The sequence below is a fragment of the Ceratotherium simum genome, chromosome 36 (assembly GCF_057802395.1).
Source record: "Ceratotherium simum simum isolate JZ-2026a chromosome 36, ASM5780239v1, whole genome shotgun sequence".
In the NCBI taxonomy this organism is placed as follows: domain Eukaryota; kingdom Metazoa; phylum Chordata; class Mammalia; order Perissodactyla; family Rhinocerotidae; genus Ceratotherium; species Ceratotherium simum.
Genome location: NC_141935.1, coordinates 29,965,916 through 29,991,040, shown reverse-complemented (window position 1 = coordinate 29,991,040; position 25,125 = coordinate 29,965,916). Strand labels below are relative to the sequence as shown.

The following is a 25,125-nucleotide window of genomic DNA, read 5'->3' as shown; positions in this document are numbered from 1 at the left end:
CAGATAATCATCTGAATGTTAGTTATTTTTCACATGCTTATGTGATCACACAAAAAGTACATGCTAAAAAGAAGCAGATGGTGACAGATGGGGAAGGTTGAATAAGGTGGTTTTGGAAACCTAGAGAAATGCACTTCTGTAATAGTGTAAAAATAAAAATTATTTGATAATCAAGTTAGGACTAACAAAAAGATTGCAAAAAATGACTTGATTGTTGGAAAATATATAGCGTCTAGTTGTGGTTGCTATTCAGAAAAAATGTATATAATTTTATTTCATGTAAGTGTAAAATATATTTTTCAGTGGTTGAAAATGCATTTTTTGATGCATTCTTAGTTTTCAGAACCTCATTTTTTGAAAACATTCACTTGCTGTCATTTTATCCACTTTTCTTTTGAAACCTACTGTCTTTAATATCTTTTCTATAATATTTTGAAAATATCTGAAATAGACCAGAATATTTTGATAACTGTTTTGATACAAAGATTTGCTCAAAGTCATCATGACACGATATAGATCATAGCACAAATGGAAATTAAATTCTATATATATTTAAAGCCAAAGATATATGTTAACTTATTGAGAAGGAGTTGAGAGAATCATATAAATGAAGGGTAAATGTCGTCGCTAGCGTGGAGTAGTGTTGGTGGAGGAGTAGTTGGAACCTAACTTTTAATGTTTAAATGTATTAAATGGACTTTAGTTTATTTTAAATACAACAAAGATTAACTGTAAACGATGTCATTTTGTGGGCTCTTGACCATATTGTCTTTAGGAGACTTTAAGAGAAATGAAAGAGGCCAAAGTTACATATGTTTGCACATTTAGTCTGTAGGTAAAAATAGTAGCACACGTAGTTACATTTTGCTTAGCCCTTGGACAAAATTCTGTTTCTAACAGATTGTGAAACTGTCTTAAAACTTCTAAGCTTTTTGTAAAAATAAAAAGTTGTTTTAGTCACGTTTCTAAAACTGTCCATCCCTGATATTTTATTTAATTATTAATAATTCGTGTAACACCTGTCCTCTTAAGAGATTTTTGAAAACCTTCATCTTTCTGTTGGTTCTGAAATGTTCTCATCACCAACATTGAGGGGAAAATTAAGTGAAGGAGCACTGATTAGTTCAGATAGCAGTTGTCTGCTTTATAGTTAGAATTTATATTTAAGGACTTCTAACTGTCATATGAGGTGGCTTACTACTTATACTGTTCCTAGATAACATTAAAAACCATCCCATTTTGTCCCCAAGTTGGATATTGTTTAAATATGAACTAAAATGGTATTTTTTAGTTCAATGTCAATCTCTCTCCGTGTTTGCAAGTAGCGGCTTTTACTTCCCTAGAGGCCTGTCAGTTCCTGTGGTAGTTATTTTTCACCTAAAGTTCTTTTCAGTGTTATAGGGGCTTTTGGCTTTGACAGTTAGAATATTTGCATTCAGTACTTTGGAGTGATTCTAGTTTCAGCACAAAGTTTAATTTTAAATTCTCTGAAGCAAAAGAATGTATATAAAACTAATCCTAGCTGGGCACACTAGTGATTACCTTTAGTAGTTTACAACGACTGTTTTTACTTGGGTTATAAAGACCCAGTTTCTTGGAATGCAATATTGTCTGCTGCTTCAGGATAAAAGGAAGTATAGACATCTGGCAGATATGGGAAATTATGATTTAATCACCAGCATTGTGTCCATTTAGCTTTTCTCTTGCTCAAGAGTGTTGCCTGTTCTACCAGAGATTGCTTGTGAGAGTGCGCTGTTGGCCATGTGCGCGCATATGTACGAGGCTATGCAGTGGCCACGGAGCTTACGGCATCCTCCTTCACAGCAATGCCAGGGACAGTGTCAGTCCTTACGAATCATTAGAGCAGCTGAGAACTGGGCATAAAAAATATACTTAAGAGGAAAATACCTCTTTTCCTCAAAATCGTGGAATTCATAATTCTTATGGAATATATACTTCTCCTGAAGCTGCAATACATTTTAGAATCTGATTAGATTTATCAGGGTTTTTTTTTTTTTTTTTGCAAATTCATGTGATGTTAAGAACATGTAAAGGATTTCCATAAATGATAAAATGGATATAAATGTGTGTTTGTATATAAAACACACACATATCAGATACCTGAAATATAAGGTTACCAGAAAAAAAATTTTTCTGCCTTAGCGGTAAATTGGTTCATCCAAGTTCGCAGTTTACTTTCACAACATAGGTGTGCAGACAGTTTGTTTAGATGTTTAATTTTTTCCCCCATCTGTTCTGTCAGCATTATTGATTGAGCAGGAAGCCCCTCCAGGGCATCATAGGCTCCTTGTAATTGCCTGCCTTGGGTGCATTGTGTGGCCTGGCGAACAGGCTCAGAGAGGTGTTCCTTCAACCTCCCAGTAATCCTAATTGGTAAAAGAATATTGGAATGAACATGTTTTTTGAAAGTGCCCATTAGCCAAATAAATATTTACATTAGGAACTTTAATTGATGGTATCATTTTAAAATACGTAGTTTATTATTTAATATCATTCTTTGAAATTAGTAACTTTTCAAGAGCTGTTCGTGGTGACTTTATTTTAACTCACCTGGCTGTTTTATAAATGGAAGTATCTACATCAAATATTACTAGATATTGATAAGATATTACCAGCATATTAATAGTAATTGGCACCTGCTGTGACTCCCTTGAATCTTAGTTTTTATTGTATCAGAAAGTGAAACAATCTCTGGCCCCTGGTGGAAAAACTGAAACTAAGCCTGTTTTCCTAGAGTTTGTGCTCTGTTTGGGTGTTGGATTTGATGTCACCTCTCATTTTTTAACATTTGTATTTCTTTCAGTGCTCCAAATGCCCGCTTGCCTTTGTCTCTGGGCATTGGAATGTAGTTATAAAGTAAAGCTACTTCTGTGGTTACAGACACTGTAGGAATAGAAGGAAATACCAGTATCTGCATTCGTAGCTAAACCTGGAGTGCAGTGTAAACGTCAGCAACATTGATGTTATGGGAGAGAGGCACTTTCTTTAGATTAATTTTTCAAGATAAGACTTCACTGGATTGTTTCTCTCGGGCAGGTTTTCATCTGCATTTATGTCCAAATTATCCGATGTTTCACTGTAATGGAGCTGAAATGCCCTTTCCTGTTGTTGTGGCTCTGCATTACCATGTCTCACACCCTCTGGAGCAGCCCTCACGATGACCATGAAGTAAATTAGCCGTTTTGCTAGGGAAAAAAACATCAGCGGTATCTAGAAGGAATTGTAACTCTTAGGTTAAAGAATGTAAATTTTAGATGTTACTGTAATTTTGGAAGAAGAAGTGCTTTGAGTAAGGGAGAAAAATTACCTTCCAAAAATCATATAAAAGAGGCTGTGGATTTTAATTTCACTCTGGAATTTCTAGAGTATTTCACAGTATTGTGTTTTGAAATAATTTAAATTTAAGGCAAGAGAAAGGAACAGGGTAATGTTTTATATTATGTATCCACATGTAGAATATTAGAGTCACTTTTATTTTTATTTCTTGTATATTTCATCTTCCAGCTGTTTGGAGGTAGAAATTGAACAGAAACCTTTCTTTTTAATTGATAGCAAAGACTCTTAGGTAAGAGGGCTGGCTGAGTTGTTAGGGTATTTTCTCCTCCACGTTGCTGAGGTTTACATGTCAGTAGGGCAGCACCTCACGTCAGATTTGTTCAGTACAAAATGATACAGCAGATAGTTCTAATTGTAGCATTATGTATCTATATATCAATTAAAGCATGGATGTTCAGAAGCAAATCAGTGTTCATTTTACAAAGCTAAATAAAATATATTTTATCGAACAGATTTTTTTACAATGCAGTTTTATTTTTCAGTTGCTTATTTCTCTTCAAAAATAAAACCCTTTTTTATGTACTCACTTTCCCTTCTGGCTGCAAACCAGGTATTTAAACAAAAATAAAGGATTGCCAGTTTTGCCAGCTGGGGATGAGAACCCGGCTGGTGAAATGTGGGTTCGGGAGGCAGTTAATCCAGCTTTTATGCTTTTTATGGTTTTATGAAAAAAGAGGTTAAAAACCACATTTGGCTCTTTTTCCTGTGTGCCACTGTTTTGTTGGTGTTGTAGGAATGCATAAAAGATTACTTAGATTTTAAAATTTGTTATTATTAGGCAAAATCCTGGATCTGTTAGATAAAGGCTCTCAAACAGTACTAATTGGACGTGAGAGAGATTCTTGAAGAATCAAAAGTCACTGCTGTTTAAAAATTATGTATCTAGCATTTCCTTTATCAAGTGGAACTCCTCCTGCTCCTTAGGTTGTTTCTTGTTTTCTGTGTGTTCTCACATTACTCATTTCAAACAAGTAGAAATTTGAAATATTTTCGGCTAAATATAGGAACGAGAATTTGTTGTTTTTCCCAAAAATATTTTGCTTAGTTTGTGGTTTACAAAAGATTTTCGGAAAAACGTGGGAACCGGACTTGTGTTCCTAACTTGCCAATGCAGTTCCCAGTCTTCTTCAGCCACAAACAAGCAGTGATACAATTGAATTAAAAATCTTTTCATACCATTTGAAAACCACTACTGAATAAATCGTTAAGTAACACAGTTTTTTCTTGAGATTATATTCTCCATCTTTAAATACCTTGTTTACCAAAGTGCCTTTCATAGTATTTATGGGTAATCGTAATGTAACCGTCAAAAATATCATGTGCAGTTCTATGAAATTATTGGTAAATTTTGAATAAAAGTCACATAGGAGTAATCTTCAACAACGTGTTTACTTAATTCAAACTAAGAAAGTTTGGGATATGGGTACTACTTTGTTGTGTAACAAATTCTCTTGTGTAATCAGTTATGAGGTTTTTTTTAATTGATAAATTTCATGCGTATGGTTTTTTTGATCTGTTTTTCCCAAGTCTAAGAGGATTAGATAAAGTAAGCTTTAAGATTATTCAAATACAGTAACTTAAAATAAAATATTGCAAGTTCCAAATAGGTGAAGAAAATTCCATTAGATGAGGAACGTATCTAGTAGAAAGGAAAAATCAAATTTTTCCTGGGACAAGTGGCAAGTTACCATGTTCCAATTTGAACAGGGTGCTCTAACATAACCTAACTGATACTTTCATATCATTTCTTACTTAATTTATTTTGCATGTAATATATTTTGGGAAACAAATTTAAGGGCACATCCCACATAGATATTGAGTCCATAGTTTTTGTTGTTTGTGCTTAACAGAAGTTTTTGTTGTGAGATACTAAAGTTTTGGATACTAAACTTGATCACAACCCAAACAATAAAACTCTCTGTTCACTTTGTTGATTCGATATTTCCTGAAAGAGTGTGCATGTGTGGGGGCCTCCAGAAGTTTTCACATTTGTGTTTGTGGTTGTCACGCCCTGTCTTCTCCTCTGTTATACAGCCTCTGTCTACTCCTGTCTGGTGCTGTCTGGCTCGTGTCACTTCATTCTTAATGCAAGAGGGTGTAAGGCACGTTACATGCTCTGTAATCAGCATGGCTCAGCCCTAGGTTGTTAGTTAAAGTCCACGCTAGTGGAACCAGAATGAAAAATTAAGTAGGCCTAAGAGAAAATACGCTAACAGTTTTCACTTGATGCTTAGCACACTTGTATACTCATTTCTTTGGAATTTGTTGTGTGACCTATCCCCTTTTTTGTATACTGACCATTTCTGGATATGTATTGAACACTCTACATATTTGGTGTGAAGATCTCAGAATAGCCTACCTAGGCTTTGACACTTAGGATTCATTTTTATGTAAAATTCTTATGTTTTATAAATAATGCTTTAAAAGTTAATGTGTAATAATTAATCACTGGTTTCACTTTTAGGTGTTAGAAGATAATGACTATGGCCGAGCCGTGGACTGGTGGGGCCTAGGGGTTGTCATGTATGAAATGATGTGTGGGAGGTTACCTTTCTACAACCAGGATCATGAGAAACTTTTTGAACTAATACTAATGGAAGACATTAAATTTCCTCGAACACTCTCTTCAGATGCAAAATCATTGCTTTCAGGGCTCTTGATAAAGGATCCAAATAAACGGTAAGCCACAAATAACACTCAGTGCGTTACTGCTGAATGTGGTTAGAAATTGTGATATGGAAATTAATTCAAATATAACTAACTCCAAGAAGCAATGTATTTGGTGTAGACATCTTCCCACTGAGATACTGACTTATTTTTAACTGCATAATATAGAACGTTTTTAAAATTTCCTCAACTCTTTCCTAACTTGGAAATTTTATGCAGATTTTACCAAATAAGGATTTTGAGAGTTTTATTATCCGTATTATGAGCGAACAATTTCTTAATTGCCCTGGTGCTTGCTATTGTGGGGATTGGAGGATCCCTTTTTTCCCTTTCAGTCTGTAGGCCTTTATATTTCTGCTGATTTACATTATAAAAAGAACAGAACTGTCTCTATATCTCCTCCCACCCCAACCTATGTTAACAGATCTAACTAATTTTTGTTTGTCATTTGAAGATATTCTTTTCCATGTATGGCTGAAAGGATTACCAGCAAAAAAAATCTTTACACACTTTGTGTTTCTATTTTTGTAGCTACAACCATGACCTGAAGAATCCTACAGCCCTTTGCTTAATCAGCCACAGTGTTGTGTTTGTATAATCATTACACATACATTTTATGTCATATATGAAATGACTGTTCATTTTAAAATGTCCCTTAATATATGTCTGTGTATGTATGTATATATATATGTATGTATATAGCCATCCTTCCATCTAGATATAGATATGCATGTCAGTATTTCTCTGAAAATCTCTTAGGTCTTAAGTATCTTGAGGATTGACCATTTCCTATATTGTTGAATCTTCCATAACACCTCACGTAATGTTTTTTTACAATGTTCTATTTATGGTTGATGCTCAGTATGTATTTATTGACAGACTGAATTAATGGGTGAAGGAATAAATGAACCCTAAAATGTGGGCTTTGTCTCCTTAGAGATGGTTTTCATTACTTGCTGCTAGCTTTTCAATTTAGGAGGAACGTGATTTTCCCTTTAGCAATAAGCAAACTTTTTTTTTTCCCTTTGTGAGGAACCATTCAAAAATGGTTTCCTAATCCTATAACTGAGATCTTACCCATGTTTGTAAAGTCATTTTGTTTTCTTTTTCGGGGCATTTGCACATCTGTTCTCTCCTTTGCTTTTTCAGTGCCTTGTAGAGTTGATAGGGAAATATTATTCTCATTTCCATTTGATTGAGGAGAAAATAGAGGCCCAGAGAGGGTTAAGTGATTTATCCTGGTCTCACAGAAACTTTGTGTAGAACAAGAGTAGAAATCAAGTTTCTTGGTGTGTATTGGATATTTCTTATATATCTTATATATAATGCATCAACTTCTCAGTTGGTTCAGGCTCTGAAATGTGTTCCATTTAATGTGATTATTTCACAATTAATGTAACAAGTGCACTTGATGACAGGTAATCTTTCAACAGAACTAGGATTTCCATTTTATCTACTTGATTATGAGATCTCATATTTGGCATGGGTTTCAAGGGCAGTGAATTTTTATCCCATCCTTTCGTACCTCCTCTAGGTAACTTTGACAACCTCTTCCTTTGCGGCCCCTCTGTAAGGGGCTAGTAGAACAAAATTGTGCCTGTAGTTTTCGTGTCTGTGTCTCATTCATTCTTTTATTGTCATCCACCCCCCCTACCCCCTTGGATAGCACAAAGGAGGTACTTAATAATTGTTGAATAAATGTGAGGTAAGTTTCTAGAATGTTAGTGGCCTGGTATGTAGAACAACTCCTAAAGGTTTGTCCACCTGGGAGTTGGTGTTGTCTAAAGAGAAGATGTGGTATTTTCACTTATCTACTATTTCCTTTTATAGTAGATGTGTCAAGCCCCTCCACTGCTGCATTAAAATATTGAGAATGCAAGGATGAACAAGATGAATAATCTCTGCTCTAGGTGTTCGTAGAATAATGTAGGGCAGAAAACGTACTTTCACAGATGCTCAGGTTAAACTACATACAAATTGCTATTGAAATTATTAGCTCTGTCTAGGGGATTGGGAGACTTGAGCAGGCTCGTGAAGGAGCTGTGGCGCTCATGCAGAGAAATTTATATGTAAAGAACAGCTAGAATTGCAAATGAACATGGCATTTGAGAAGTTCAGTGACTAGAGTGTAGGATATGAGTTGGGTAACATTGGGAGATGAAGCCGATATGTTAGATTGTAAGGACCTTATGTTTCTTTTTCTTAGAAAATATTTAATCTTTATTCAGAAGGGGATGAGAAGCCGCTGAATTATTAAAAGTAAGGGATGGTATAATCAGATTTGTGTTACAAAAAGGTAACTCTGGCAGCTTTGTCATGGATGAATTAGAGCAGCGAAGGGACAAGTAGGCAGAGCAGTTAAGAATGCATATGGAATTGTCCAGATAAGAGATGGAGTTCTTCCTGAAGCAGTGATGAAGAATGATAAAGAGAACGTTATGAATGATAAAATAGAGATGATGAGGAAGTGGAAGGAGTTGGGTGCCTCTGAGGTCTCCAGCTTGGGGGACTGATTTGGAGAATGCAGTCTTACTAACAGACAGAGAGTACAGGCAAAGGAGGAGGCTTGTTGGTATTGGCTCAATATTTAAAAGGTAGGAGGAAGAGAAAGAGCCCACAAAGGACCCTGAAAAGTCTTTGGAAATATAATCAAAGATAGCATTGTAGTAAACGTCTTCATTATTCCTGTTCAACTATTTTAAACACTGCCTGAATTTTTCTGATACTCTTTACTGAATTGCTGCCTTCTATCAAAGGGCGAACTATCGTTTTGCTTTTATTTCTTCTTCTCTATTACTTTATGATCATTCTATCAATATCTCCTTTATCCTTCTATGCAGAGTTTATAGGAAAAGCATGACCTCATGTTGCATTCAATAACACTAGGAAAATATGAATTCCGTGATGTTTCTAATAGTGAAGAATCCATAGTAGCTGAGATTTTGGTTTGGCATTCTGATATTGGAGTTTAGTATTCTTAGACATAAATATCTTAGTGCAAATCATATTTTGATATTACTTTGAAGTCTTAAATTGTACATTAGGGAGTTATTGACATTGAAATTTTTGACAGTTTCACACTTTGAGGAAGCTTGTGTTAAAGACTCTCTCCCAGCTTCTGAAATGGCAATCTAAGATTATATTCTTAGACTTTGCATAGTATTCATGGCCGATACTTTAGTTTTATATGTATTTGATAAATATGGATTAAATTCTGGCTATGTCCAAAGCCAAACTATTGCTAGAGAACTGAGGAGTGACACCAAGATGAATAACTGAAGCTGGATTAAAACCTTTTATTTGCAAAATGGTTGTGGTTCTCCACTCCAACTCCTACCTCACCCACCAGCTCACATATAATTCAAAAGGAAAACAGTATTGAAATCAACAGTAACATAAGTATAAAAAAATACAATGAACTTCTGATTTCTCTCATGGAGACTACTTTGATGCATACTTTGAAATGTTAAATTCTTTTCAGAAACATGTGTTTTGGTGTTTCTGCTTTTCTGGCTCCCTGAACACAAGCTCAAAATGCTCTTTGGATAATCCAGTACTGATCTCTGCCCTCAAAAGAATTTGCATTTGAGGGGGAGAGGGGAAGACATACACGACTTGAAATAGAATGAAAAATAGTTACGCCAAGGAGTAGAGTGCTGAGTGTTAACTAAATATAGAGTTGCCAGTCTGAAAGTTCCAAATGTGAACACAGCTTTTATGATCTGATCTAATCTAAAAGTTGTGTATCAGGGGTGTGGTTCATTCTAGTATACAGATCTGGAGACAGGAGACCTAGACTGTGGGAGCCACTGATCATCACTACGGATATTCAGATATTAGCTAATTGTTCTATTTTCCATTCTGACAATGTGTCAGAGGATCCTGGATTTTTCCACTTATGTATTTCTTGTACCTAATAATAACCAGAATTCATTAGAATTGTATAATTGTTTGTTTTCTATGACCTATTTGTTTTTTTTCCTACCCAGTGGTGTGTTGGAGTTGGCAATGTACCAGCTCATAAGAACTAATTGTTAAATTTCAAGAATTTTGTGAGCTGATTGTTTAATACCATCATTATTAAAAGTTAAATTATATAAATTTACAAATTAAATCAAGAATATTAAAATCAAAGGTAATAAATACTCAAAGCTCATCACTCCTTAATAGTTGTTACATTTTACTATTCTCTGTGCTTTTGAGGTTACCTATGTCTGTTGTTCTGTATAGAAATACTATATAATGGTTTCTTCTGCACATCTCTCCCATTTCTATGTTGAGGGGTATCAGGTTGATAACTTGAAATAGGCCATGGTGGGAGTATTTACACCAAAATTGGCAAACACTGTAAGTCAGGGCTTGGTTTATTGTTTTGTTGATTGTTAAGACTTAAGAAAGTGATAGAGAAAATGTTAACGTACAGATTAAATTTTAAAGTTTGTTGAATCTGTATCTATTACATTGTGAATAACACAAAAAATGAGGAAATATTCTTCCACCATTCCAAAACTATTAACCATTCAGCAAAGAAGTCGCTCACATAACTGACAAACAACTAAAGTTCTGACGTATTTCTGTGTTGTATCATTTCATCTTAGTCTTGACCATAAACAAAAATACCAGCCAGTATTCATGTCAGAACTACTCATAAGTCAGCTGGTGGCTTTGGAGTTCAGCAAAAATTAACAAAAGTTTTCTGTGAGAATCAATTGGTTAATTTACAATAAAGAACATTGTATATTTTATTATTCTCTGTAAATATTGTGCTTCACATCCTTGATATCAGTAAAATTCATAATAAACTTATGTATATAATATGCATTTTACGTATGCATGTTTCCCCCACAGAGCTGATTATTAAGCGTTTACCAGCACACGGCATTCCTAACCATGAACAAGACCAAGGAATGCTTGCTATATCCAATTCAGACTTACATAGATTTCTTTTTCTTTCTTTTCCTCATTCTTTCCCTGTTCTTTCTTGTTTTCCTCTCCTTTCCCTCTCTTCCCTCCCTCCTTTCTTCCCTCTCTGTTTTTTCTGCTTCTCTCATTCTTTCTTCGTGGTGACTAGTATCCACTCTGTGAAACTGTGGGAGCCAGAAAACACCTGAATTTCCTACTGTGTTTCAGATATCAGTTAAATAGGAGTAACTTCCAAGATGGGGGGAGTATTTTTACATTTTTAATCTGTATTGAAAATTGCATAGCAAATTACATTGTAATGATATTTCATAGATTAACAATATCATTTCTGTGGAAAGTCATTTGAGATAAGAAAATAGTCCATGAGTTTCTATCTATTAGCAATGCTTTATCAATTGTTTTTTCTAACCAATTATTTAGCCTTTTCAGAATTTATGTCAACAGGGTGCATTTTGACTTGAGTCATTCTAAAATAAATTTGGTTTATAGTATTGACCATGACAATAGCTACCATTTATTGTGCTGGGTGCTTACCTATGTTATTTCTAACCCTTGCGATAATCCACCAGGCTGGTGTTACTATCCCCCCACTCTACAGATGAAAACACTGAGATTAAGCAACTTGTTCATTGTCACTCATCTCATAAGTTCCAGAGCTGGTTGCCTGTTTCAGGTTTGTCTCCAAAGCCTGTGCTCTTTTCAGATACCATCCTGTGCTGAGGCTAATTCTTGTTAACAGCATATTAGGGAAATTAGATCTGACAGCAAAAGCTTTTTATTTTTATGGCTGTTTATCACAAGGACTATTTATCTCACAGAAAATTACATTTCACAAAAGCTTTTTTGTTATGCATTGGGCTTATGTTGATGTTTTATACTCATTTAATGTCATTTCTGTCCTCATAGCCTTGGTGGGGGACCAGATGATGCAAAAGAAATTATGAGACACAGTTTCTTTTCTGGAGTAAACTGGCAAGATGTATATGATAAAAAGGTAGGTTATCTTCATGGCATAATGTTTATATATTTTGGGTAAAATGAATTTACAGCAAAAAAATTTAAAAGTGAATAAAATTTATGATGTAATGATAGTTTTCATTTTTACTCTATCATCTAATGGAATATTGAACTGCTTAGCACAAAATTTTATTGATATTTTTGAATCCCAAAATTCATCTTGAAATTTTATTCAATATGGTCAATTGATTTTTTTTCTTTTTTTAAAATCACAATAATTCATTAGTTTACTTCTCATTATTTCCTTAATTCAGAAAAGTAAAGACACCAATGTTATATTCTTTAAGAAAACTAGCAAAAAAAAATCATAATTTTTTTGTCTTTATGCCTTTAATTTTAAAGTGGATATTCAGATTTATTTATGCAAATCCTTATTTTAAAAGGAATTTTAAAGCACTTTAGTTTTAATATTTAGTAAAGTAATAAACTTGTCTTATTTGGGACTTCTCTCTTATTTGCAACAGAACTTTAATACCCACAAAATAGACGCTACTAGTTAATATAACTTTATTTTATTGTAACCTGCTCATTCCTTGTTTTTAGTACTGCAATTTTTGCTTAAGTTCAGGAACAGGAAATTAATGTCTGTTCCATCGTTTTCATTTTTGTTTATTTTATTTTTACTACTTCGGGTATTGTTAGTGCAGACACTGAATTTGATTTTTTGATTTTCAAACGCTTGTATTTTACTATGAAATTTTTATGTAATTCAGTATTTGCTTAGAATTTTTATCTAGTTAATGTTGTGTAGTTAGTCTTTCCATTTCAACCCTATTTTAGCTTTCCATATTTTTCTCTAAAATACATATTAATGAACAACATTTATGTAGTGTCTATTTTGTGCCAAATATTGTTCTCTATTAATTTCTAAAGTAAAGATAGAATGACAACATATGAGTTATAAGGAAGTAAGACAAGTACTTCATTTCTGTATTGTGGTAATGGGGAGTGTAGTGATTGTCTAAGCGTTTCTCGTAACTAGGTATTTAAAATAGTTGCACCGTATTAAACACCTCTACTCAGACTTTAGTTCGATTAAACGCGTATCTCTTGAGTTTCTACCACGTATAAAGCACGGGGTAGGTGTTGGATCCTTCTCAACCCTTATGAGAAGCGTGTGACCATTCTTAAATGTCCTCCATGTTTATTAACTTCATGTAGACAATTGTACGTCCACTTTGTAACACTGATGATGTTCCTGATGAGTTGCATCCATATATAGCCCCTAATGAGCCATGTACTGTTTTTATCATGTCAGTACACTAAAAAAGAATCTGGAAAAGAGCAAGGTCTTGTTATGTCTCCCAGACATAAGACATGGTCAGAGGTTGTCTTTGGTACATAAAGCTATAAGCCACAACTAAATATCCCTTTGAAACACCCTGACCAAGGAGGACTCAATCAAAAACAAGAAAAACAAAAGAAGAAAAAATTTCTTTAACTGAGAATTGTGGAGCACCAGTGTGGCACTGCCAACTTAAAGAAGAGGCAAAACATGGACTTTCTTCAGTCCTGTTAGCAGACAAAGATATGCTACAAAGATTTCCTCATCAGTGTTCGGCTTTTAGCGTTAAATGGTAGTTTGGCTACCTGGAGAAAGTTTTGAGAACCCAGTTAGCATACCAGTGAAGAAGCCAGGCTTATTCTGTCTCTGCTCCACTGGACCAGACATGCCCAGAGTAGAGGTAATATTAAGATACCCAGGCAGCTCCCTTGTGTCATATGGAATTGGAGGAGCCAGCAAGTAGGGCAGGGAGAAGGAGCTGCCAAAACATGGCTTTAGATGATGTATGTGGCGAAATGAGTTTAAATTGTTATACTTGATAAAAATAGTTGCTACTTAATTTGACCAAAGGTGGTAAGTATCTTGCATAAAGAAGCCCAACTACAAAAATTACAAAGTTTCCATTCATCGTGGACTGACACCTGCTACACGTTTACTCGGGGTATCCTGGATGTCAGATAAGGCCCTGGTGTTTTCAGCCACCCTTGCAGACTGGAAGAACAGCGTTATAGCTGCACCCATAAATTTTGAGGCTCTCTCTAAAAGGCCATGAAAATGTGATTGGATCTATTTATTTGGGTTTGTATCATATCACTAATAAACTAGGAATTAACTATGGGAATGCTGATGCCAGTAACTATTTTAATGAATTCAGTTATAATTCTAGTGCTTTAGACAGTATAAATATGAAATAATTTATAATATTAAACATTTTTATGGAGGCTTTATGTCTTTAAAACATGGAACTTATTTGTAAGAGGCTAATTCATTTCTAAGATCAGGTATTTTTATTACAGTTTTATTAATATGCTTTGGGAGATTTACTGTTTTTGTAGATTTATTATTACATGCTTATTGGCCATTTTTCTATATATTGTGGCAAATCTAGAGATAAAGGCACATGTAGAGATGATTGTATCTTTACTGGAAAAGTAGATCTCTCCCTAGGCAAAGTGGAAGATGAATTAATCTTAATTATGAGTATCATGATGTACCACTCTAAAGGGTACAGCACTGAAATGTAGACATCCTCGTCCTGGATTTGCTTCTTCCTTCCTGTGTGGAATTGGACAGGTCATTTTACTCACACATAAAATTATGATCTCTGAAGTGTCTTCAAGCTTTAAGATTCTCTGGCAGGATGTTCTATAATATGAATTTATCTAGATAAATTTCTATATAGGTTTTACACTCAGTTTGCCAACTTCTACAAAAACGTCTGCTGGGATTTTGTGTCAGATTGTGTTGAATCCATAGATAAATTTGGGGAGAATTGTCATTTGAACAGTATTGAGCCTTCGGGTCCATGAACACAGTGTCTCTCTCCATTTATTTAGGTCTTCTTTATTTCTCACAGTAACGTTTTATAATTTTTAGTGTTTAGGTCTTACCCGTATTGTGTTACATTTATCCTTAAGTATTTTATGTCTTCTGATGTCAATGGTATTTTAAAATTTCATTTTCACATTGTTTGCTGCCAGTATATAGAAATACGATTGATTTTTGTATGTTGACCTTATATCCTGAAAACTTGCAAAACTCACTTACTCACTTTAGTAGCCTTTTTTTGTAGATTACTCAGGATTCTCTGCATGGAAAATCATAAATAAATTTTTATCTGTAAATAAAAAATTTTACTTCATTTTTAATCTGTACGTATTTTGTTTCTTCCTTTTCCTCATTATATTGGCCAGGACCTCACTACAGTGTTGGAGAGACGTAGTGAGTGGACGTCCTGGCTATGTTCCTGATCTTAGGGATAAAACGTCTTTAACCATTAAATATGATGTTAATGATCACAGCTAGCGCTGAGACTTGGTTTCTAACTGTCACTCTCCAATAAAAAGAACCAAAGTTACTTGGAGAAGTGGTTGATTCCAGAGTTGGGTGGGGAAAATAAATGATGAGCCCAAGGAATTTTGTGGTGCCAGAAAGTAAAAAACAAGGACAGAAAGGGACATGTTAAAAGGACACAGGAGCCAACCTTAAGTGATTCCCAATGGTGAAAGCTGGAACAATTTCAGTAACAAATAAATGTAGTATTTTATTATGACCCAAAGGATAAAATACATATGCATGTGTCCATACTGCAAAAATTAATTATTGAACAAGTAAATAAAATGTTGAGAAGGGATGTGTCTTTCTTATAGATGAATTCCAATTAATAAATGTAGAAGGAACCAGGGAACTAGAAAAGTCACCGTGAGAAGACCAGAGTAAAAATTGCTGCATGCAAGATCTGCCAATGAATGTTAAAATTAGTGAGCAAAAGTTTAAGAAAGAAGATATTTGCATAGTCTCAACATATCTCTCCCCAAACATTTATTATGTACAAAAATTAAAAGAATAAATTCACAGTAGAGAAACCTGGCAGACAGTGTCTTGAACCAAGTGATCAAGATGAACCTCACCAGTAATAAGACATACTGACATTGTGTCAGCCATGATAAGATACCCCGAGAAAGATATATCATTTCTGTAGTATTCTTCCTCGAAACGCGTAACCTCGATATAATCATGAGAAAACCTGAAGAAGCCACATGGAGGGCATTTCTCAAAATAACTGGCTAGATGGCTTCAAAAGAGTCAACTTCATGAAAGGCAGGGAGTGATTGTGGGACTTGCACAGATTGGAGGGGACTAGGTGGCATGGTGACTAAATGCACTGTGGGATTCTAGATGGGATCCTGGAACAGAAAAGGGACATGAGTGGAAAAAATGGTAAAATATAAATAAAGTTGGTAGTTTGTAGTTTCGTACCAATCTTAATTTCTTAGTTTTGATAATTGTACTGTGGCTGTGTAAGATATTAGCATTAGGGGAAGGTGTATAAAGGGCATATGGGAACTGTTTGTATTATTTTTGTAAGTCTTCTGTAAGCCTAAAATTATTTCAATATAACAGTTATAAAAATGTAATGTTAGTGTAGGTTTGCTTTACCTCCTTTATTAGGCTGAGGAAGTTCTCTTCTATTTCATAGTATGCTAATAGACTTTATCATGAATAGGTATTGAATTTTTTTTTAAGTTTTTCTGCATTTATTGTGATGATCATATGGTTTTTCTCCTTTATTAAAATGGTCAATTACGTTGATTGGTTTTCTAATGTTAAATGAACCTTATATTCCCGGGGAAAACCCCACCTATTCATAGCGTGTTATCCTTATTATATATTGCTAGATTTGATACAATGTGTTTTTTAAGGATTTTTTTGCATCCTTAAATCATGAGTGATATTGGGGTGTCGTCTTCTTTTCCTAAAATGTCATTGTATGATTTTCATTTCAGGGTCATGTTTACCTTTTTTTGTGTGTGTGTGTGAGGAAGATCAGCCCTGAGCTAATATCCAATGCCAATCCTCTTCTTTTTGCTGAGGAAGACTGGCCCTGAGCTAACATCTGTGCCCATCTTCCTCTACTTTATATGGGATGCCACCACAGCATGGCTTGACAAGCGGTGCATCGGTGTGCACCTGGGATCCGAACCTGTGAACCCCAGGCTGCCGAAGCAGAGCACGTGCATTTAACCACTATTCTACCAGGCTGGCACCTACCTTTTTTTTTTTTTTTAATTGAAGTAACATTGGTTTATAACAGTATATAAATTTCAGGTGTACATCATTATGTTTTGAATTCTGTATGGATTACATCATGTTCACCACCTAAAGACTAATTACAATCCATCACCACAAACACGTGCCTAATCACCCCTTTCACCCTCCCCCCTCCCCCCTTCCCCTTTGATAACCACCAATTCAATCTCTGTCTCTATGTGATTATTTATTGTTGTTTTTATCTTCTACTTATGAGCGAGATCATACGGTATTTGACTTTCTCCCTCTGACTTATTTCACTTAGCATAATACCCTCAAGGTCCATCCATGTTGTCACAAATGGCCAGATTTCATCGTTTTTTATGACTGAGTAAGTATTCCATTGTGTATATGTACCACATCTTCTTTATCCATTCGTCCCTTGCTGGGCACCTAGGTTGCTTCCAAGTCTTGGCTATTGTGAATAATGCTGCAATGAACATAGGAGTGCGTGTATCTTTATGCACTCCTGTTTTCATTATCTTTGGATAAATACCCAGCAGTGGAATAGCTGGATCATATGGTAGTTCTCTTCTTAATTTTTTGAGGAATCTCCATACTGTTTTCCATAGTGACTGCACTATGTTGCACTCCCACCAGCAGTGTATGAGAGTTCCCTTCTCACCACATCTGTCCAACACTTGTTTCCTGTCTTGTTAATTATAGGCATTCGACAGGCATGAGGTGATATCTCATTGTAGTTTTGATTTGCATTTCCCTGACAGTTAATGATGTTGAACATCTTTTCCTGTGCCTGTTGGCCATCCGTATATCTTCTTTGGAGAAATATCTGTTCAGATCTTTTGCCCACTTTTAACTGGGATATTAGTTATTTTGTTGTTGAGATGTAAGAGTTCTTCGTATACTTTGGAGATTAAGCCCTATTCAGATATATGGTTTGCAAATATCTTCTCCCAATTGTTAGGTTGTCCTTTTTTGTTGATGTTTTCCTTTGCTAAGAACTAAGAAGTTCTTAGTTTGATGTAGTCCCATTTGTTTATTTTTTCTGTTGTTTCCCTTGCCTGGGCAGACATGGTACTTGAAAATATGCTACTAAGACCGATGTTGAAGAGCGTACTGCCTATGTTTTCTTCTAGAAGTTTTATGGTTTCAGGTCTTACATTCAAGTCTTTAATCCATTTTGAGTTAATTTTTGTGTATGGTGTAAGGTAAGGGTCTACTTTCATTCTTTTGCATGTGGCTATCCAGTTTTCCCAGCACCATTTATTGAAGAGACTTTCTTTTCTCCATTGTATGTTCTTGGCTCCCTTGTCAAAAATTAGCTGTCCGTAGATGTGTGGATTTATTTCTGGCCTCTCAATTCTTTTCCATTGATATTTGTGTCTGTTTTTGTGCCAGTACTGTGTTGTTTTGGTTACTATAGCTTTGTAGTATATTTTGAAATCAGGGAGTGTGATACCCTCAGCTTTGTTCTTTTTTCTCAGGATTCCTTTGGCTATTCGGGGTCTTTTGTTGTTCCATATAAATTTTAGGATTCTTTGTTCTATTTCTGTGAAAAAGGTTGTTGGAACTTTGATAGGGATTGCCGTCAATCTGTAGATTGCTTTAGGAAATATGGACATTTTAACTATGATAATTCTTCCAATCCAAGAGCACAGAATATCTTTCCATTTCTTTGTGTTTTCTGTCTCTTTCACAATGTTCTATAGTTTTCAGTGTACAGATCTTTCACCTCTTTGGTTAAGTTTACTCCTAGGTATTTTATTCCTTTTTTTTGTAGTTGTAAATGGGACTGTACTCTTTATTTCTCTTTCTGCTACTTTGTTGTTAGTGTATAGAAACACAACTGATTTTTGTATGTTGATTTTGTATCCTACAACTTTACCGTATTCATTTATTATTTCTGAAAGTTTTTTGGTGGATTCTTTAGGGTTTTCTATATATAAAACCACTTTGCGAATAGTGACAGTTTCACTTCTTCCTTTCCAATTTGGATCCCTTTTATTTCTTTTTGTGGCCCACTTGCTCTGGCTAGGACTTCCAATACTGTGTTAAATAAGAGTGGTGAAAGTGAGCATCCTTGTCTGGTTCCTGTTCTTAGAGGGATAGCTTTCAGTTTTTCTCCATTGAGAATGATATTAGCTGTGGGTTTGTCATATATGGCCTTTATTATGCTGAGGTACTGTCCTTCTATACCCATTTTATTCGGAGTTTTTATCATAAATGGATGCTGTAGCTTGTCAAATGCTTTCTCTGCATCTATTGAGATGGTCATGTGATTTTTAGTCTTCATTTTGTTAATGTGGTGTATTATATTGATTGTTTTGTGGATTTGAACCATCCCTGCATCCCTGGGATAAATCCCACTTGATCATGGTATACGATCTTTTTAATGTATTATAGTATTTGATTTGCTAATTTTGTTGAGGATTTTTGCATCGATGTATATCACTGATATTGGCCTGTAATTTTCTTTTTTTCTGTGGTCCTTGTCTGGTTTTGGTATCAGGGTAATAATGTTGGCTTCATACAATGAGGTAGGAAGCTTCCCCCCCTCCTCAATTCTTTGGAAGAGTTTGAGAAGCATAGGTATTAAGTCTTCTTTGAGTGTTTGGTAGAATTGACCAGGGAAGCCGTCTGATCCTGGACTTTTATTTTTGGGGAGGTTTTTAATTACTGTTTCGATCTCCTTACTGGTGATTGGTCTATTCGAATTCTCTATTTCTTCTTGATTCAGTTTTGGAAGGTTGTATGATTCTAAGAATTTATCCATTTCTTCTAGATTTTCCAATTTGTTGGTGTATAGCTTTTTGTAGTATTCTCTTATAATCTTTCATATTTCTGAGGTGTCCATTATAATTTCTCCTCTTTCATTTCTGGTTTTATTTATTCCATCCTTCTCTCTTTTTTTCTTGGTGAGTCTAGCTAAAGGTTTGTCAATTTTGTTTATCTTTTTGAAGAACCAGCTCTTAGTTTCATTGATTTTTTCTGTTGTTTTTTTAGTCTCTTTTTCATTTATTTCTGCTCTGATTTTTATTTTTTCCTTCCTTCTTCTGATTTTGGGCGTTGTTCTTCTTTTTCCAGTTCCTACAGATGCACTGTTAGATGGTTTATTTGAGATTTTTATTGTTTGTTGAGGTAGGCCTGTATTGCTATAAACTTCCCTCTTAGAACTGTTTCCGCTGTATCCCATAAATTTTGGCATGTCGAATTTTCATTTTCATTTGTCTCCAGGTAGTTTTTGATTTCCCCTTTGATTTCTTCATTGATCCAATCGTTGTTCAGTAGCATTTTGTTTAATCTCCACATATTTCTGGCTTTTCTGATTTTCTTCCTGTAGTTGATTTCTAGTTTCATACTGTTGTGGTCAGAAAAGATGCTTGGTATTATTTCAGCCTTCTTAAATTTATTGAGATTGTTTTGTGGCCTCATATGTGATCTGTCCTGGAGAATGTTCCATGTGAATTTGAAACATGTTTACCTTTTACAAACAAGGTGGGAAGCACTCCCTCCTCTTCAATTGTATGGCATTGTTTGTGTAGAATTTGTATTACCTGTTCTTTAAATCTTTGGTGCAATTTCCCAGTGAAGCCACTTTGGCCTGGAGTTTTGTCTTTGTTGGGAGATTTTTAACCATGAACTCAATTTCTTTAATAGTTATGGGACTATTCTGTTCATCTGTTTCTTCTTGAATGAGTTTTGGTATTTTATAGCTTTCAAAGAATTTGTCATCTAAGTTTTCTAATTTATTGGCTTAAAAATGTTTGTAATATTCCCTTATTATCTTTATAGTATTTGTTGTATATGTAATGATGACTTCCCTTTTATTCCTGATATTGGTAATTTGTGTCTTCTCTCTTTTTTTCTTGATTTATCTGGCTAGAGATTATCAATGTTATTAACTTTTTCAAAGAACCACCTATTGTTTTCCTTGACTTTCTGTATTGTTTTTCTGTGTTCAAATTCTTTATCTGCTCTTTATTATTTCTCTATTCTGCTTCTTTTGAATTTATGTTGATCTTCTTTCTATACTTTCTTTAGGAGGAAGCTAAGATTATTGGTTTGAGACCTTTCTCTTTTTCTAACATAAGCACTTAATGCTGTGTTTCTGTCTAAGGACTGTTAGCCATGCTTTGCAAATTTTCATTTCAAAATATTTTAACTCCCCTTATGATTCCTTCTTAACTCAGGGATTATTTAGAAGCGTGTTGTTCAGTTTCTAAATATATGGATTTTTCATATATCTTTCTGTTATTGATTCCTAAATTAATTCTCTTGTGGCTGGAAAACATACTTTATATGATATTAATCCTTTTAAATTTGTTGAGATTTGTTTCATGGCCCAGAAAATGATTTATCTTGGTGTATGTTCTATATACACTTGAAAGGAAGGTGTGTTGTGGTTTTATTGCATAAAGTGTCCTACTAGTATCCATTAGGTCAAGATGGTTGATAGTGTACTTCATGTCGCTTGTGTTTTTTTCCAAGTAGATTTTCTGTCTACTTGCTCATCAGTTACTGAAAAAGGATTGGTGAAATCTTCAGCTATAATTGTGAATTTTTTAATTTCTTTTTTTAGTTTTGTTTCATGTATTTTGAAGCTTCGTTGTTAGCTGCATACACATTTATGATCATTATGTCTTCTTGGTGAATTTACCCCTTTATCATTATGAAGTATTCCTCTGATATCCATAGCATTAATCTTTGTTTTGAAATCTACTTTGTCTGATATTAACAGAAGTACTCTCGCTTTCTTTTGATTTTGTATATGTGTTTTCTCATCATTTTACTTTTAACCTATGTCATTATATTTAAGTGGATTTTCTTTTAGACATCATGTAGTTGAGTCTTGTATTTTTGGGGGTATGGATTTTAATGTATGATGGTCTTTATTTACAACTTTATTGGCAAAAAAGAAGAGGGAAAAGTTTAAAACACAAGACATTGCAGCTGATCCTGTCATAGTAAAGAAGTTGCATTTTGAATTGCCATCTAATTGTCCAAAGATATACAAATACTGAATCTGCATATGCAGTTTGCTTTGTGAAATTCAGTGCTCATATTTTAGGCAGTCTTTTAAACATGTAAGTACAAAGGAAATGAAATCACTCATTAAAAACTGCATTAAATGAAGGGTATTTTAAATTTAAATTTATGTTGTCTTTGTAATAACACATGCCTAATAAAAATCAAAAGCTAGAAAAGCAGTTATACTTGCTACTTGAGTGGACAGTTACAGCAGTCAGTCATTTTCTTCAATGACCATTATATTTTCAATTTATCATGAACTATTCTGAACTTACTATGAGATGTAGCCAAAGTCAGAAGACAAGATTTAGGGAGAATATTCGGTTTTTGGAGGAAGGTAAGCATTCCAGAATCAGCATGAGAAATAAACATCGTGTTGAATTCTAGGTGGAAGAACCACTGTAGTCAATTTCAACCCATGCTGAGCTGGCTTAATTTTTTCGATGATTTGTCTGGTGTCATTCTTCTAAATCAAGTGTGTATAATTCTTCTTCTAATCCATCCAAATCTTTCCCAGTAAAAAGATTTTCATTGATAGGAACAGCATTGATGGCTCCATTTTTCTGTCCCTTCCCTTCGCTGTCCTCTTCCAGATCACTTCTTTCACTATTTTCAGCCCTGCCTCTGGAAGCTTTGCTTAATTTGTTTTCATCTTTCTCTGAAGTGTATGTGCTGAAATCTTTCAAGACTGGCTCCAGTAATACCTGTCTCATCTACGTCTCTTGGGATGTACACGCTTAAGTCTCCGTCCTGTACACTCACTGAGTCATCGGCCTCATCTCCACCTGTTTCCCGGGTGTCACAGGTGCCCTCTGCTTCCTCCTCGTTATCGTCCACCCATTCAGAAGAAATGCAGACGCCTCAGGACCACTGGTGGTTAGTGCTTTCCCTGCTTTGAAGTATGCTTTTCTTTCCATATCTTGCTCAAGTTGATCAATCTTTTCTTGTCTTTTCCTTTTCTTCCTTTTCTTGCAAGAAAAGATCCTAGAGTGACTTTGTTAGCAGTTGGATCTAGGGTAGCACACTCTGTTTCAATTAAATTCTCCTAATGAAATTTCTTCTTCTTCTCGTCTTTATTTTTATCTTTTTTTCAACGCAAATCTGGGGGAGAGTGCATGATGATACATGCAGATATCACGCCCTCCAGGGCGTACCCAGAGTTAGCCGTATTTGTTTGCCTTCAGTAGCTTCAAGGAAGTGTTTGCACACTACTTGAGTGTTGGGTTTTTGTTTTCCACCTCACCATGCTTCTTGTTCACTACTTCTTTCAGTTTTTTCTCATCCCAGGTATCCAGAGAATCTTTTTCTAGTTCTTTACCTCTTGAATCGCATTTTCTCCCCAGAGTCAAGTCATGAGGGAACTTACATTTACTTCCATTAGTGCCCTGTCCTTGCTTGAAGAATGCATGTACTGTGGAATTGGGATCTGCACCGTTACTTATTTTTTGAGCAGCAACTACAGGTTTGAGCAGCTCATTTAGCTATTGTAATTCTTTCTTCTTGTTACCTTTGTTCAGTTTCTTTTCAGCTTCACTTGACACTACCTAATGTGGATTTTGTTGACCAAATTGAACTTGATGAGTAACAGCCTTGGTAAACTTCTGTTGCTTTGCTCCTTTCTTATCCTTTAGACCAAAAGTTCTGTCTTGGATAATCTCTTTCTTTTTCTACTCCACCTTTTGCTGCCCCAAGCCTGAGCTTATTTCTTGGGGGTCATTGTGGAGACAGGTGGCACTGGCCAGACTTAAGCACAGCTGGACACCGTCAGGGGATCTTGCCCCACAGCAGGAGGAGGAAGACGACTTGGGCCACTTTTTTCTTATTCATTAGATAACATATGACTTTATTGGAATGTGTAGCCCATTTTCATTTAATGAAATTACTGACATAGCTATATTTAAATCTACCATCTTGTGATTTGTTTTTTATTTCTATTTTTATCTGTTCCTTTCTTTGTCTGCTCTCTTTTAGATTTATTGAATATTTTTATGATTTTTTTAATCTCAACTAGTGTCTTATTAGCTATACATCTTTGTTATATTGTCTTGAGGTTGTTTCTAGAGTTTCCCATATACACGTTTAACTTATTACAGTCTACCATCAATTAATATTATAACCATGTCACATTCAACAGCATATTTTTATTACCCCTTCCATTCTTTATGCTATCATTTTCGTACATTTTACTTTCACATGTTATGAACATCACAATACGTGGTAAATACGTTTTGCTTTAGAGAATTATATTTTAATGTGACTAAAAATGCTACATATTTACTACTTTTAGCACTCTCCATTCCTTTATGTAGATCCATGCTTCCATCTGTTATTGTTTTTTTTCTTCAATGTTTTAGCCTTTATTCTAAGGCTCATTTAGCTCCACTTCTAAGATATGATCTCCCTGGGTTTGGAAAGATTCATGGGGAAAAAAATGCATTTGAAGGAAATATAAGATTGGAATTGATGGGAATGTGACATTTCAGAAAGGGAGACCAATGTGAGAAAAAATAAAGTAGTGGTGAGTGAAGTACATGAAGATATGGTGACTGGGAAGAACCAGCAATTCATGGTGCATAGAAACTGGATGCAAAAAATGGAGAAGTGGGCCTGTTAATTTAGTTTCTCGAAAGTTTAGCTCGTGTTTGCTTGGTCCACCTACTTACCAGAATTGTAGGTCCTGACGTAAGGAAATGACATATGATGATTGCACCTTTTCGGGGTTTGTTGGTAGCAACTTTTAGGCCAGGAGAGGTAGGAAAAGAGAATTTAAGAGACTGCTGCAGTGATATAAGTGTTAAGTAATGGAGGTCTCTGAAGCAGAATAAAGGTAATGATGAAGGAATGGGAAATGGGAACTCCATAGATATTATAAAGACAGGAGAACTAGTAATCTAGTCTGAGAATACTGGCAACATGGGGCAGGATATAGCTGGTTTTGGTAATATTTAATTCTAAATGGAATTATCTAAGGACTAAAAATGCAGCACTAATATTTGGAAGTGAGAACATGAATGAATATGATTATCTGGAAATTCAATAAAATTAGAGTTGTGGGAATGGATTTCCTCTATAAGGAG

At 34.9% G+C, this 25,125-nt stretch overlaps 1 protein-coding gene and 1 pseudogene across 5 annotated transcripts in view; one reads left to right on the top strand and one right to left on the bottom strand.

Moving 5' to 3' along the window:
- The window catches only part of AKT3 (AKT serine/threonine kinase 3), a 323,716-nt gene that overhangs the window by 260,796 nt on the left and 37,795 nt on the right, over positions 1 to 25,125 (top strand). For 3 of the 5 annotated variants that reach the window (XM_087424489.1, XM_087424493.1, XM_087424492.1), the window contains 2 exons: positions 5,822 to 6,036; positions 11,854 to 11,941. In XM_087424489.1, the coding sequence (XP_087280615.1) occupies positions 5,822 to 6,036; positions 11,854 to 11,941 (303 nt within the window). Of the gene's footprint in view, positions 1 to 5,821; positions 6,037 to 11,853; positions 11,942 to 16,755; positions 16,873 to 17,324; positions 17,391 to 25,125 lie in introns of those variants that run through there. The other 2 variants (XM_087424491.1, XM_087424490.1) reach the window with 2 other exon arrangements.
- On the bottom strand, positions 22,507 to 23,765 carry LOC101395190 (zinc finger CCCH domain-containing protein 15 pseudogene; annotated as a pseudogene).